The following is a 16,986-nucleotide window of genomic DNA, read 5'->3' as shown; positions in this document are numbered from 1 at the left end:
AACCGGAATCAATGTCGAGACAGTTTACAGAGTCTTGTCGGACCCATGAAGGAGCTAACCGGAATCAATGTCGGGACAGTTTACAGAGTCTTGTCGGACCCCTAAAAAGTCGCACCCTCAAAAGGTGTGCCCAATCTTTCAAAAGGCGTGCCATCAAAAGGCGTGCCCAATCCATAAAAAGACGTGCCATCAAAAGTTGCGCCCTCAAAAGGCGCGCCTACTTCATCAAAAGTCGTGCCCGACAGAAAGCGTCGAGCCATCAAAAGGTGAGCCGGAGACGCGGCGAGGCACGTGAGCGACAGAGTGGCGTGTCGGCCGCGTCGTCAGTGTCGATATAAACCAATGCGGAGGCTGTGCTTGAGGCAGAAGCGAAGACAAAAAAACCTGGGAAAAAACTTCTGAAAAACTCTTCATTTTCTGAGAGAGATATTCGTTTTTCTGAGAGATTGCCTCTAAGAGCTGCAAATCTTGAAACACTCCCCTTCCGAACATTATCAGTCTGAAATTGCTATTTCGCTGAAACACTCAGCAACCCAAAAAACATGGCCTCTTCTTCCCGTTCAGCTACCCAGAATATGGCCTCTTCATCCCGTGGTCTACTCACTCTCTTTCCCGACCTCAACGAGTCAACAAGAGAGATAACTGGTGCGGAGGCCCGTGAACCTCAACCAAACACCTCTGGTTTTGCTCCGTTGAACTTTCCGATGCGGTCGGTGGAGCAAAGAATGGCAGTGCAGTCGGATGTGGAGGCCAATCAGTATACATTGAAGTCATGTGTGGAAACCATGACTGCGGTTACAAATTTGTCGAACCGGCTGCAGAGTAGGACAAATGAGGTGCAGCAGTTAAACGCCCAACTGGCTCTGCTCCAACGCATGTATAAGGATGCGCGAGCAGAGTTAAGTGTGCTAAAGGCGGAAAATAAGGAGCTGAAGCGGAAGGCCACCGTGATGTTCCGATTTGGAGGTCCACCGTATGCTGTAGTGGAGGAGCAGGGAGGAGGCAACTTGCTTGGTGGTCTAGGAAGCACCGAGGCAACACCGGCAAGGACCACCCAGGACAGAGGCAAGAAGAAAAGACCGGCGGCTGAGTAGAGAAGAAAAATCCCACTGTGGGTGTGGTAGTTTTGTTTTTGTTTGTGTGGGTTTTTTTTTTTTGATGTAAAAGTGTGATTGGGGTTGATCCCCTGATATGAATAAAATGACAAGGTTGTGGAATGTTGTTGGTGTTATTTTGTGGTGTTGTTTTGTTTAATAAGAAAAATAAAATAAAAGAAAATAATGGATAAAGAAAATAGAGAAAAATATTTGTGGATGAAATAAATTAAGAGAAAGGAGAGATATGATTAAAGTGGGTTTGAAAGTGGGAAAAGATGAGAGAGAGGGAGATAGAGTGGGTGCATGATGATGATGTTGGGTCCATGGAGAGAGAGAGAGAGGGATGTCCAAGAAGCTTGTGCTTTTGATAGTTACACATTACCCAAGCTGTATGTGGAGATGCATGTTACTGTCTTACACTTCTGCAGGCTTGGTATTCTTTGTGGGGCACTTGCAACACGTGACATTGAAAATTGTATTCGAAAAATGATGACATCTCCAACATGAAATGTCTTGGAAGCAGCCCAGGCCTTGTAATCAATATTCCCAATGATGGTTCAACCAGCGGAGTCCCCAACCTTGTACACTGCTGCCATTGAAACCTTCAAGCCAGCAAACATGGCTACCAACAACAGAGCCACAGCTCTACACCCCACACCCAAATCCATGGCTAAGAGAGAGAGAGAGCAAATCGGGAAAAAAAACAGCAGTGACGAGCAGAAAAGCAGCGCCAGAAACGCCAACGACGACGACGAGTAAGAGTACAACCACGGATATGTGAGAGGCGAGGTGAACGGCGATAGAGGCTAAACGATGATGCGGGTGCCGCCACCGACATAGCGGAGGAGGGGTGTAAGAAAATGTTGAAGAAGTCAAGGTATGTGTAGAAAATAAGCGGAATAGGTTGAGGTCCGGCGGACGGCCAAGGCGAGGTTGCCGCCCGCCGGTGAAGCGAAAAATACTAAGTGCTTAACCTTGCTCTGATACCATGTAAAAATTTATGTATATTGATTGATGTTTATTGATTTATTACAATGATTCATGATTCCTATATATAGAAGAGGGTGAGTGTGTAGTAGGTAAGGAGTAGGTGAAGTGGAGGTGGTAGTGGTGTAGTGGGTTAGGTTTAGTGGAGTAGGTGAGGTGGTAGTGGTGTAGTGGGTTAGGTTTAGTGGAGTAGGTTTAAGTGGGTGAAGTAGGTGATAGGTTTTAACATATACCTTTCAGGAATGACATTAAAATGTCCGGTCTCCTGTTGACATCATCAAAAGATGAAGTGGTTGTTCATGGTTCACTTGATACGATTCCTCCAACGCATCAGTCTAAAGGGAATACCCAGTGGGAAACACTTGAGCTCTATCTTGTTCGTACTGCTTCCTTCGTTTTTAAGTCATTTTAACTTTCTGTTATATGTGAAGTTTTTGTTCTTACTTTTCAATAAACTCAAGGGATTTTTAATTCCTTATGTTCTTTGATAGATATTCATCGAAGCTGTTAGTTGTTTTGTATGCATGCTGTTGGTAGTTTAATGTCATGTAGGGAAATATGACACTAATATATTGCTGGCATTTGCCAGCAGGTTACTCTGGCCTACTTCATCTATAGGCATTTTTCTATCCGCCCATCCAAGATTCCCCACTGCCGCCTCCATGGGAGTCCAGGGGATTGCTTACTAAGCCGCATTTAGAATTATTGTAATGGGTTAGGCGCCGTTTATGGTGTGATATTTTTGAAGAAATAAAATGAGTTTGGCTTCATTAATTAGTGGTATTTAGAACTTCCTCAAAGGCCTTGTGATTGTATTCTGTGTTTTTGTGGCATTTAGAACCTCCTCAAAGACCCTGTGATTATTTTATATGTTCTTGAAGGTAGACTTGTAATAAAGATTTTTGTCTCCAAATTTCTTAGTAGAGCTGAAATTAGAACATTAGTCTAACCTTTGGAGTGGCATGGGTCAATGTTGTGCTTAATTGTTTGATTAATTCAGGAAATGGCGTAGACTTTTGTGGATTATGAGCAATAATTGTAGTTTTCTTTTTGTCCTGTCTCATATGACTGATATATTTTCCATTGGTACTTATTAATTACAGGAAAAATACAAAGGATTTCATTCCAGATTACCAGTAATTGTTGCAGAAACTCTTCTTTCTGCTGATCCTCAAATTGAATTGCCACTTTGGTTGGTTCAGATGTTCAAGGTAAATTATTTAGCCATACATCGGATAATGTGCGCCGACCCCATTTGATGGGACTTAAGGCTTGGTTTGGTTTGGTTTACATTGGATAATGTGGTTATATATATATATATGTTATAGAAATGCAACAATGAAGCTTCCTTCAAGTTTTTTCATTTTTTTTAGGCTTTTGGTCTTTGATTTGAATTGTCTTCGTAGGTTGTCCATTCTTTCCTAATTTCCAATTTGCCATCTTTGTCTGAAGACTAGATATTCACATCGTACATTGATTAGTTATAACTTCCTGATGACACAACCCTTGACTGGCTGGAAGCTAATTATCAGAATTGAAGCCTAGGGTGAAGCCCATGGGCTTGACGACCTTTTGGTCTTATAAATGTCATTGGTAGATTATTATTATTATTATTATTATTATTATTATTATTATTATTGTTTAGTTAGTTTAATAATATAATTATTAGAAAGATATTCTAATTTTGTTTCCAAATAATAATAGGAATAGTTTCGTACTAAGAAGCACGGACATGGACACACCAATTTTCTAAAAATGCAAGACACACGACATGTGGGAGACACATGAAATATATAATTTTATATATTTATTATATGTTAAATATATCATTCAAAGATAATAAAAAATGTAATATGACACTAATTTCTATAAATTTATATAGTTTTTGTTTTATTATTGTATCTTAAGTTATTTTGTTCAAACTTATAATTAGTTTCACTTGTGTCTAATTGATAGATATGTGTGTTTAAGCGATAGACATGTGTCCTCCAAGTGTCTAGGTCTTTAAAAAAATTAAAAAATAGGACACACGCTTTGAAGAGTGTCGAACACGTGTCAGGAAAGTGTCCAAAGAGTGTCAGTGTCCGACACGAACACGGCATGGATACATCACTTTCTTAGAAGTATTCTTTCAATTATACACTAGGGTTTGCAGCGTAATAATCAACTTTTGGAATAATATTATTGAGAGTAAAAGGCTGCGGCTGTGTGTTCCTCTTTCCCTCTCTTCTACTTATTTCTACATCACTTCCTCTAGATTGTAGAATTTCATTCCTTCTCCTTTAGTCAAGTTGTTGTGCATAGCTTAACAGTTTGACTAAAGTTCATCTTCTATTTGAACTCCAACAAAATTGGTGTTAGAAAAAGAACTCCCACAAAATCACTCTAAGTTTATGTCAATGTTTTGTTTTTCTTCTTTTTATTCCTTGCACCTCTATCCTTTTTTCTCCTCTTGCTGTATTATGGTTCTCATTTTCTTGGGATAAGTTTTGGGATGCAGGAGGAGGCCTTCTTAGTATCTTTGAAAGAGATTCACCTTTTCGGATATTCTTTTCACAAAACTTTAGTGCAAGCCTTGATACTACTATATCTTTGCAAGTTGAATATTTTCCTTATGAATATATTGAAGTTCAATTGTTTTAGGTCTCTGTTTCCACATTTCATTTGAAGTCAAAATTCTCCCTACTTTTTTTCTATTATCTTTTACAAACTTATTAAATATCCTAAGTTTCTAATTTATCACATTGAAATCCACATGATAAAACAGTAGTTTATCTTGCAAGGACTTGAACTAGATACTAGATTCAACATAAATGTGAGCCTGCATAAAACTTGGACCAACCAGACACCGTCACTTATGTTGCTCAAGGCTAGCTTACACAATGCCCTAGCCTCGAGCCAAGGCTCTTGGAACCAATCTTCAGGAAGCCCCAGGCATGGATGATTCTCTCCCATTTGCTCAAGATAGCTCTCTACCCAAGGATGCCGACCTGCACTTGTGATACATTCGCTCGACCCTCCCTCAGCTTGGCTGGGTAGTTCTTCATTTGGGTGCACATCTGCTATGATCTAAAGGCACCCTAATACTCTACACTAGCTTCTCTCTAGAGTGGGGCCTAGAAACCCCCTCCCTCAAGGTTGGTACCGGAGCCCATAGTCATGGGCTGTTCAAGCGATCCCATGACCCTCATGAGGAATCATTGGGGTCTTGTGGCTTGGTGATTAAATTCGAGTTTGTCAGGGTGGCTGGTCCCATTTCTTTCGAAGGACTTTCACCCCTTCACTAATTTTAGAGAGAGATCTCTACATGACAATAAACTCTAGATCATGACACAGGCACATAGATGGCTCTGTACCTTTCTTCTCTTGTTTAGCATCAGTCAGCCATTGTAGTCACCGAAGCCTCCGAGTACTTCAGTGCAACTACCAAAAGTGCTTTCTACCTCCAGATTGACAGCAGAAGAACATGTGGTATTGTGCTCTCAGATAAATTGGCTTGCAAGGCCAGACCCTCTTACAAACAGAAGCCAGCTCTCTTGCTTCATGATCGCCTATGCTCCCACCCAGTCCATCTTCAGTGAGCTAGCAACCACCACCTCAGACAGCATTATACCTCCCAAAGGGCTCCATGGCCATCCTGCTTAGCAACTATCTCCCTCAATAAAGCTATATGGTTAAATGGGAACTTGAAAGAAAGTAAATTTTCGGTATAAAAGTAAATTTTCGGTATAAAAAGCAACAAGTAATGAAAATAGTAGATTCTGATGCATTAAAAAGAACCCAAAAAAGACTCTTTATATTTAGTAAATGACTAATCTTGACTATGCATTAGAGGACATATTTTAGTAATGTCAGGGTTCTGAATCTAGAAGCAGTTTTGGACTTAATCGGATATTTGGGCCTTTTCAATTTGGCCAGACATTGATAGGCTGGCCTGCCAGATATGATCCCTCATCACCCAGTCAGTGAGCGCAACTCCTATTTTTCAATATTTGTTTGAATGTCCTGAAATGGTATTTTGCTCTTAACATCAATGGATGGGGGAAAGGAAATTGGAACACGATTAATTGGCAACTCTTTGTCTTGTGTGAGCTTTATGAACTGATCTGTACCTCAATTAGATCTCACCTCTCCACATAGTACTTTGCTATGTAGTTTGTAATTTCTAATTGAAGCAAGTTTATATAGTTTTAAATGGGTGAATATCTGGCCTTGTTTTGATTATCTTGCCTTATGTGAAGTTCTTGTTTTCTCATGACTAAAGCCATACCCTACGAATTTGCTTGATGTTCATGGTTATGACAGGGTGTTCGAAGGGAAAGTACTTTGGGGATGACTGGCAATGAAGCAAACCCTGCATTCTTGTTTCAACTATATGTTGATTATGGCCGGTATGCAGAGGCTACTAATCTCTTGCTTGAGTACTTTGAATCCTTTGCATCAATGGTAAATTTCTGTCTCTTCCTTGAAACAAATAGCTTTGATCTTTGCACAAGTACCAGGAAACGTTTATTAATTTATGTTGATCATGGGTATTTTTAAAGATTTTATTATGTTGATCACTATGCAGAGGGTACTAATCTTCTTCTCAAGTACATTGTGTCCTTTGGCATTAGTTGAAAATATCAGTCTTCTTTGCTAGACAGAGCATTGATCTTTACAAACTGCCACTGAAATTTTATGAACTGTTGGTCCTAGTTAAATTTAAAGTTTTTATTGTATTTCCATTGCTTACTCTACCTACTAGTCAATATCTGTGTGAAACCCAACCTATAATGCCTAAGCGTAACCAAAAATTGGAATGTGCAAGTACTTCGGCAAACTACCTTCTTAGTGACAGTCCTTAACCCATTTGCAGATATTGTTTTCTTTCTTCAGTTATGTGAAACTTAGAAAATATGAGGAAGAAGAACTCCGAAAATATGGGGAAAAAGGAATATATTTCTGTTATATTCAAAACTTCTTATCTTACAAGACCAAATGACACTCCTTATATAGGAGATATTACAAACATCATTATAACTCATTATATGCCACTTACATATTATATATTACCACTATCTACCACTATCATATTATATACATGCCACTATCTTCCACCAACACCACTATCATATTCTATACATGCTACTATCTTCCACCAACACCACTATCATATTATATACATGAACACAAATTTCCAGCACTCCCCCTCAAGCTGGTTTGAAGATATCTTCCATAGCCAGCTTGCTAGTCAGCTATCAAATTGCTTCTTGTGTAGTCCCTTCGTTAGCACATCAGCTAATTGTTCACCTGTTGGGAGGTAGGTCATACAGATTATGCCAGCATTGATTTTCTCCTTGATGAAATGTTTATCCACTTCTATATGTTTTGTGCGATCATGTAGAACTGGATTATGAGCTATAGATATAGCTGCTTTGTTCATAGGTGTCGGGTGAGAAAGCTTTAATTCTTTAAGAATTCTTTTAATCCACATTACTTCACAGATTCCATGGGCAACAGTTCTGAACTCTGCTTCTGCACTACTTCTAGCTACCACATTCTGTTTTTTACTCCGCCATGTAACTAGGTTCCCACCTACAAAGGAGCAGTATCCGGATGTTGATCTCCTGTCTGTAACACTTCCTGCCCAGTCTGCATCTGTGTATACTTCAACTTGAAGATGTCCATGTTTCTTGAACAGTAAGCCTCTCCCTGGAGTTCCTTTCAAATATCTTAAGATCTTATAAACGGCCTCAAAGTGCTCTGTCCCTGGTGAGTGCATGAACTGACTTACCATGCTGACTGCAAAGGCAATATCAGGCCGCGTATGAGACAAGTAAATCAATTTCCCTACAAGTCGCTGATATTGTTCCCTCTCTTTGACTTCTTCAGCCTTAGCAGCTTGTAACTTCAAGTTAGGCTCGATCGGAGTCTCCACCATCTTACAACCAAGCATACCTGTTTCTCCAAGGAGATCAAGAACATATTTTCTCTGATTAACGAATATACCTTCCTTGGATCTTGCAAATTCCATTCCGAGGAAATACTTGAGGGCTCCCAGATCCTTAATGTGAAATTCTTTTGCGAGTTTCTCTTTGAGGGTTGCTAACTCTGCTTCATCATTACCAGTTAAAATGATGTCATCAACATAAACAATCAAAATTGCAATTTTACTGTCTTTTGAATGTTTATAAAATATTGTGTGATCTGCTTGACTCTGCGAGAAGCCACAACTGATAACTGCCTTCCCAAAGCGTTCAAACCACGCTCTTGGTGATTGTTTGAGTCCGTATAATGACTTGTTCAATCTGCATACTCTGTCGCTTCCAAGTCTCTGCTCAAATCCCGGCGGTAGGCTCATGAACACCTCCTCTTCAAGATCACCATTGAGAAATGCATTTTTAATGTCAAGTTGATGTAGAGGCCAATCTGAATTTACTGCAAGAGATAACAGTACTCTGATGGAATTTATTTTAGCAACAGGAGCAAACGTCTCCTGATAGTCGATCCCATAAGTTTGAGTGAAGCCTTTAGCCACCAGTCTCGCCTTGTATCTCTCAACGCTTCCATCTGCGTTACATTTTATCGTAAACACCCATTTACACCCAACTGTTTTCTTGTCTTTGGGTAGATCAACTATCTCCCAAGTACCACTTCTCCTTAAAGCATTCATCTCCTCCATGACTGCTAATTTTCAATTCGGATCATCCAATGCTTCCTGTATATTCCTTGGAACAAACAAGTGTGAAATCCTAGATGTGAAAGCTCTATGGTTTTTAGACAGTCTTTGATAGGAGAGGTAATTTGCAATAGGATGTTTAATGCAATTTCGGACACCTTTCCTAATTGTTATAGGAACATCAAGGTCGGAAATAGAAGGAATAGGATTACCTAAAATTTCGATGCCAAAACTCGGGTGGACATTCGGGTCATTAGGATGGACATTCGGGTCATTATTCCTCAGATGAAATCGCTTCCTAGTATAAACCTGAAGCTCAGGATTTAGATCATTTTGTAGTACTTCTCCCCCTAAACAAGAATCTTCTTGACTAGGCACCATAGAACTTGGTTCTCCTAAGTGATCATTATCAGACTGATGTGGTTTTTGTGTAGGATAAATGACATTGGGGAGCGGGATAGAAATATCCCAAAAACGGTCTTCTACTCCACGTGTCTCCCCCTGAAGAGAAGTGTTGGGGAAATAGGATTTTGTTTCCACAAATGACACATCCATACTCACATGAAATTTCTTGGTTTGAGGATCGAAACACTTATACCCCTTTTTGTTTGAGGAATAACCCAAAAAAACACATTTTATAGCACGGGGGTCAAGTTTTGAACGAAATTGACTGGGAACATGAACATAGGCAGTACATCCAAAAACTTTGGCGGGTAAATCAGAAAACAACCTCGTGTCAGGAAAAAAAGTTTTGAGACAATCAAAAGGTGTTTTGTATGTTAACACCTTTGTAGGCATCGTGTTTATCAAATAAGAGGCTGTTAAAATTGCTTCACCCCATAAATATTTAGGAACATGCATGTAAAACATTATAGCACGTGCTACTTCAAGTAAATGTTTATTTTTTCGTTCTGCAATGCCATTTTGTTGAGGGGTATCCCGACATGTAGATTGATGAAAAATTTCTTTTTTTTCCAAAAACTCACCCAACTGCTCATTGAAATATTCTGTTCCATTATCAGAATGTAAAATACCAATTTTGGTTTGAAATTGGTTTTCAATCATATTATAAAAATTTGTGAATAAATTTTTCACGTCAGATTTTTTATTCATCAAATAAATCCAACATAAGCGGGTATGGTCATCAATAAATGTAACAAACCATCTTTTACCAGAAAGAGTAGTGATTTTAGAAGGGCCCCAAACATCACTATGAATCAAATAAAAAGGTTTGGAAGCCTGGTAAAGTTTTGGCAAATAAGTAGAGCGATGAAATTTTGCAAAAATGCAACTTTCACAATGAAAAGAAGAACAATCAATCCCTTTAAATAATTTTGGAAATAAATGTTTCAGATAAAGAAAACTAGGATGTCCTAGCCTATAGTGCCATAGCATTATTTTTTCTCGAACAGAGATTGAACTAGTACTATTAAAGCTCTGAGCTTTTTTATTACTAACAGGTACTTCATCAAAGTAGTAAAGACCTTCAAGCATCCTAGCACGCCCAATCATCATCCCCGAGTTCTGGTCCTGAAATTCACAATGGGATTCAAAAAATGTAACACGACAATTAGAATCCTTAGATAGTTTACTGACAGACAAAAGGTTACAGGCTAAGTTGGGGACGTGAAGAACAGCATTGAGATTAATTTTCTCAGTTAGTTTAATAAATCCTTTTCCTGCAATAGGTGAAAAACTACCATCGGCTATTCTGATTTTGTCATGACCAGAACAAGGGAAATAGGTACTAAATAAATGGGAAAAACTAGTCATGTGATCGGAGGCACCGGAATCTATGATCCACGGAGAGAAGTTTAGGCAAGAGAAGGCTTTAGGATTTCTACCTGTTTGTGCCAACAAAACACTAGGAGTACCGGATGAGGAGTTGGATTTTATCAGCTTTAAGAGTTGATCAATCTGCTCTTTGTTGAAGGGACCTGAATCGGCTTCATTAGCGGTCGGAAAGCCACGATTCTTCTCTCCTTGTTTGCTGTTTTTCCAGTTGACAGGTTTGCCATGGATCTTTCAACACGTTTCGCGTGTATGGCGAGGCTTGTTGCAAAAATCACACCAGACCCGTGGCTTATCATCAAACCTGCGCTGGTAATTTGCAGCCTTGTTGGCCGCAACATCGCTAATTAAAGCAGAAATTTCAATTGATTCACCAGTACCTTTTTTCTTAAGCATGACACTCCTTCGGCTCTCTTCCCTTCTGACTTCGGCAAATACTTCGCCAATGGATGGGAGAGGAGGTCTGCCAATAATTCTTCCTCGCACTTCATCGAACTCAATGTTGAGGCCGGCAAGAAACTTGTAAATACGACTGTCTTCCACAGTTTTCTTGTGGTGGTTGCAGTCGTCAACCGATTTCCATTCGTATGTGTTGAAGATGTCAAGATCCTGCCACAACATTTTCAACGAATTGAAATATTTGGTGACGGAATCATCTCCTTGACGAATCTCTCCCAACTTCAAAGTTAATTCGAAAACTTGAGATTGATTTCCTAGGTCAGAATACATCTGACTAACATTATCCCACAACTCTTGTGCAGTAGTATAGCACATGTAATTAGAGCTTATATCCTCCTCCATGGAATTGACCAACCATGTCATAACCATGGAGTTTTCAGCGTCCCAACTGTCGAACAGCGGATCATTAACAGCAGGAGCCTTCTTGTCACCAGTGATGTAACCGATCTTTCCTTGCCCACGGATATACATCCGGACAGATTGTGACCAGCGGAGAAAATTATCACCATTTAAGCGGATGGTGGTGATTTGGACAGAGTGAGAGTTGGACGTTTTCACTGGAATGGCAGCGGCAGGGGTTGAAGTGGTTTCGGACATGACTTCCGACATGGCTATGACCTTCTTGTCACCAGTGATGTAACCGATCTTTCCTTGCCCACGGATATACATCCGGACAGATTGTGACCAGCGGAGAAAATTATCGCCATTTAGGCGGATGGTGGTGATTTGGACAGAGTGAGAGTTGGACATTTTCACTGGAATGGCAGCGGCAGGGGTTGAAGTGGTTTCGGACGTGACTTCCGACATGGCTATGACGGTTTTAGGGCTGCTGTGTTTTTTGTTGCTCTGATACCAACTTAGAAAATATGAGGAAGAAGAACTCCGAAAATATGGGGAAGAAGGAATATATTTATGTTATATTCAAAACTTCTTATCTTACAAGACCAAATGACACTCCTTATATAGGAGATATTACAAACATCATTATAACTCATTATATGCCACTTACATATTATATATTACCACTATCTACCACTATCATATTATATACATGCCACTATCTTCCACCAACACCACTATCATATTCTATACATGCTACTATCTTCCACCAACACCACTATCATATGATATACATGCCACTATCTTCCACCAACACCACTATCATATTATATACATGAACACAAATTTCCAGCAGTGAATTATAATTATCATTTGTTGTTATTATTTGATAATTTACTTCAATTGTGATAATTATTGTTATATGGTGTATATTGTTCCAAGCATTTGACCTTTCTGGATCAATTCAGATTTCTCCAGGCGGAGACTTGGTGTTCAAGTTGATGTTTATATTGACGGATATAATTACGTTAACACTGAATAAGATGAAATTGTTCAAATTTGAGAAAATACTTTCTAAAATTTGGGAATTCTCTGAAGGACTCTGTCAAGTTCGCATGTCTGCGTGTGCAAGATTTTAAGGAGGAAATTTGTTCTCAACTATTAGTGGTTAAGAAATAATCAACCACCATTGAAGCGCTAAACATTTATTTTTCTGCAATACAAATTTCATTAAGTATAATAATAACTTGTCCCCTATGAAGCATGGGTACTCTGAAAAAGTGATACCCGTACTGGGTATGTATTGGGTATTGTACAATACTTGCATGTGTGTATCAAGTATACAAAGCATGTACTCAATTTTATTTTTTCTTAATTTTTAGCGTACCCCAGAGGGACCTAGTATATACCAAACCATACTTTAGCTGGAATAGTTTTTTCCTTTAAGTTGGTATCATTGGAAAAAAAAACTTGCTTGCTTTGAATAAATTGATCCATCATCATGATGGGAAAGCTGTGATTAAGCTTGTATCGAACCCTTTATAAAGTTGTGAATTGACCAAGGGAAATTAACATTGGATGTGCACAACATATAACATCTATGGATGTTTTATTAAAATTGTTTGCTCACATTCAAGTACAGTTTTATTTACTAATCCGTTTTTGTGAATTCGAGCCATAGTACATGACAGCCATCATCACAAATGAGAAGAAAATGTTGAGCCATTTTCATGAAATTTGAAACCAATTGCAATTCATAGTGACAGCTAAGCTTTCATTTTATTTTATGGCCTTATTTGTGTTGCGTTAGTAGCATTCTAGATTATGTAAAACGATGTTCTCTGTAGAGCCATTCAATTTCCCGAGATGTTCAAATGAGATGTAATTGTTTGACCATAGTTGGATCATTTAACATGATAATTATCATGTGCGACCATTGTTGACATCTTCTGGCTATCCACTGAAGTTGCTATTTTCTGCAGAGACCAACTGACATCATTCGTCGAAAAAGGCCATCTGCGGCTTGGTTCCCGTACACAACAATCGAGCGCTTGTGGTGCCAACTTGAAGAATTAATCAGAATGGGTCACATGGTCGATCAATGTGAAAAGCTGAAAAACTTGATACGAGGGGCTCTGCGGAACCATCTCAATCTAGTATATGCTATATCCTCTTTTTTACAGCTTCTGTTTTTTAAACCTGTTGCCATATGTGAAATTCATGATCATTCTTATTTTGTTGTTTTCAGCTGAGAGAAGACTCAGATGATGTGCAATCTTCTGCAGCTTGCTAAAAAAAATTCCATTGATGGCTAATATGTTGCTAAATGACAAAGATTTTGTGGAGATCATGACGCCAAGTGCAAGAGAGAGTACGAAATAATGCTGAGTGAGAAAGTTGAGCTTCATCGTTCTTCTTTACGTATGGATTCAGATCACCCTCAATGTCCCGTTCTCCTGAATTTGGGTTTTGTGGGAAGAAACTTAAATGGGAGAGCAGTATAAGAATATCAATTCACACATTTTGTTTATAGGGTGATGTTGTATGGACGAAGGGAAGGAAATGAGCAGTCTTTTCTTTTTCTTTTTTCTTTTTTTGGGATGGTTAATTTATGGTCTACACAAACAGGTGCTTGTCTTTGTTGATAGCAGCATCTAGTCCTTTTGGTGTAAAATTCATAAATCAATTATTCATCTTGATGTGCATCCTGTTGTTGTATGTGCTTGTGACTGTCCATGTAATTGTCTTTTTCGGTACGGAAAAGTAAATTCACAAGTTGTTCTGTGGATGTATGAGGGTTGGAATGACTATTTCAATGGAATAACAATTTTCACTTGCATAAGGCGTATCAAATAAGAGAAAGGAAATGCAAAATTATAATGTGCATTTCATTCTAGCCATTGTACCAAACATGCTTTCAAGGAATTGTACTATGAAATCACAGGTTGATTTTGGTTGTGGTGTCGGGGGCTGCTTCTTCTTCTTTTTTTTTTTTTTTCTTTTTTTTTTTCATTTCTATTTTTGTGTTTACTTACACAAATATGATTTTGAAAATTTAAAAATAGTTTTTGATATTTCTTTAAGAAAGTGGGTAGTTTTAGAATTTTATCACAAGTGGTTATTTGAGATGATTTGTAAGATGAGGGTTTTTTTATTTTTATTTTTTATTATTTATAAATAAAAATCAAAAACCACAACAACCAAATAGGAGTTTTAATTGATTAATTAAATTTTTTTTTTTTGAGGAATAAAATAGGAGTTCTTATCCTTTGTGTGTTATTTCACGATTAAGACAACCTTTTCTTTTTCGGTACAAAAAGAGAACCTTTTGTCATTCTGTGACCTTTTACGTGGAGAGATTGTCTTCATGTTTTGTAGTGCACGTTACTCTCACTATTCAGGCTAAGGGGTTGGCTGGTCTATTGATTGAGGCACTCTTTTAAAGAGTAAAAGTGTAGATTTTAAAAAAATTTATCAAATATTTTACATAGATGTAAGACGTACATGGGATCCATACAGTGTGGGTTTCAGACCCATGTGAGACATTTGATAAAAATTTTAATAGAATTTTTGAAATTTCTAGCATTACTCTTTAAAGAATCCCTTCATATTTAGACATGTAGAAAAATATTTTCATTTGCCATACCCCAAAAAAAAAGATAACTGTTTTGTGTCTTGGATTGTGATATTGGTGTTAAAATAAGGGAGCTGCTATTACACACTAAATTATTTCTTTCAATCCCCTTTCTGTTTTTTCATTTTTTTTTTAACACCTACCATAATCCACTTTCTATCATTGGACCCTACACTACTCCAACTGACTCCGACAGCCCCACCCTTACCTACGGCGACCTTCTCCAGCCTTCTTCCCCATCCGATGACCCTCTCCCAGCCCTTCTCCCCTTTTGCCAATGCTTCCTTCCCCTTTTTTTCTACTTTCCAACAACCATCTCTTTCCATCTTCTTCTTTCTTAATCACCACCACTTCTTCTCCCCCCCCCCCCCCGGTTGTTCCTATTCTTCTTCTTATTTTTTGTCATGATCTGTAAACCCTAGATTTAAGGTTTATAGGTCTCAAGTGAAGAAAATGAAGAAAGAAAACCAAGAGTAAGAAGGAAGGGGTGGATTTGATGAGGCAGACAACAAGTCGACTCAAGAAGGCGAGGAATGCATGATGATGGTGGGCTTGGGTTGGAGAGGGGTGACAAAAGTGGGGTCGCAGTGGTTGCAGCCGATGTTAGAGAGAGCTAGTGGGGGGAAGTGGGCGGAGTTAGGTTAGTGTTGGAAATTGGGTCGGGTTTAGAACTCATAGCTGATTGGGTCGCCTATGGTAGCATGACCCATAACCCATTGAGAGACCTTATTAGGAGAGATTCATTTTTTATCAACATATCCTAGGGATAAGATTATATAATCCACTATCTCATCTCTTAAGGAGATAGAATTGTGGGTGATTATAACACTCCCATTATAATAAATGTATTATATGGGTAAGATTAATTTAACCATATGGGTAATCCGCTAATCTCTTTCTCTTAGTCTCTCTTTCTTTTTTCTCTTTCCATGGAAACACAGAACATAGCATTTGTATTGTAAAGAGTGGGTAGTTCCTTACTAGTTTTACCCCACTGTTGGGAATTATTCAAGACATCAATGGAGACATGTGATTCACCCACATGATCCATAGATTTGGTTTGAGCATAAAAAGTATGTATGAATCCATTTATTCCCGTTGTGTATTATTTCTCATTTTTCTTATATTAATATCAGAGTCATTATTGGATATTTTCGTATTTTTTATGCATGAAATATAACTTAAATCATGTGTGTAATTTTAAAATATCTATACATATTTTTCAAGTAAGAAAATTGATGGTTTTCAAAATACCTCTGATCGACTTGAATTTCATATATGCTGTGGCTCATATAATTTAGATTATATCTGCAAAGTTTTACAAAAATTAGACGGTCGAATTTTGAGAAAAATGAAGATTCATATTTGATTTTCATAACTTTGACTGCATGTTGTTTTTACATACTTCATTTTCATGTTGTGAAAACTTTATATTTTAGATCCTTGTTTTAAAACTTTTGAAACAATATATTATTGGTCTGATTCCAATTTACGGTTGAGGAGAAAACTCAAATCCTAATTTCGGATGAGAGTTGAGCATTAGAGCTTACTTGTGTGCTGACATCATCATGACATGTGCGCTGATGTCATCGCGTGCTGAGCCGAGCTGCTTGAGCCGCAAAAGGCCCAGTTGTTGCCTGCAGCTGTTTTAAGGCCCTGTTTGTTTGTTTTTTAATTCAAAACTACGTTAATTGCTTCTATATTATTTGTTGTAATTCTAATTGGAGCATGGCTTATACCGTTGGACTTGTAATTCATTTTCCTACAATATGTTAAATGTTCAGAATTTTTTGAGAAACAAATATTTTTCATTAATGGATAATTCAATATTTTTACGTTAAATTGCTCTTGGGAGAGCATGACGTGGATTTTGGACTTGAAATTTTTACAATAGACTATTGTTATGTAAGTTTATTTACTGGTATGATTGTTGTATTTTTTTTCAGATTCTGTAATATTTATTTCTAATTTTCTATGTAATTATTAATTACTTGTAATTCTAAATAATTTTAGAAAAT

The 16,986-nt window shown here is 38.0% G+C and overlaps 1 protein-coding gene across 1 annotated transcript in view; it reads left to right on the top strand.

The window, feature by feature from the left end:
• The window catches only part of LOC145791320 (nuclear pore complex protein NUP160-like), a 47,679-nt gene extending 33,509 nt beyond the window's left edge, over positions 1-14,170 (top strand). The window contains exons 15-19 of the mRNA XM_082871671.1: positions 2,325-2,460; positions 3,188-3,295; positions 6,390-6,530; positions 13,317-13,490; positions 13,583-14,170. Of these exons, the coding sequence (XP_082727797.1) occupies positions 2,325-2,460; positions 3,188-3,295; positions 6,390-6,530; positions 13,317-13,490; positions 13,583-13,627 (604 nt within the window). The 3' untranslated portion in view covers positions 13,628-14,170. The remainder of the gene's footprint in view (positions 1-2,324; positions 2,461-3,187; positions 3,296-6,389; positions 6,531-13,316; positions 13,491-13,582) is intronic.
• Positions 14,171-16,986: the final 2,816 nt, after the last annotated feature.

Source organism: Camellia sinensis, chromosome 5 (assembly GCF_055761805.1).
Source record: "Camellia sinensis isolate YWXY chromosome 5, ASM5576180v1, whole genome shotgun sequence".
Lineage (NCBI taxonomy): Eukaryota > Viridiplantae > Streptophyta > Magnoliopsida > Ericales > Theaceae > Camellia > Camellia sinensis.
Note: the sequence above shows the minus strand (reverse complement) of the source record. Positions and strands in the feature narration are given on the sequence as shown.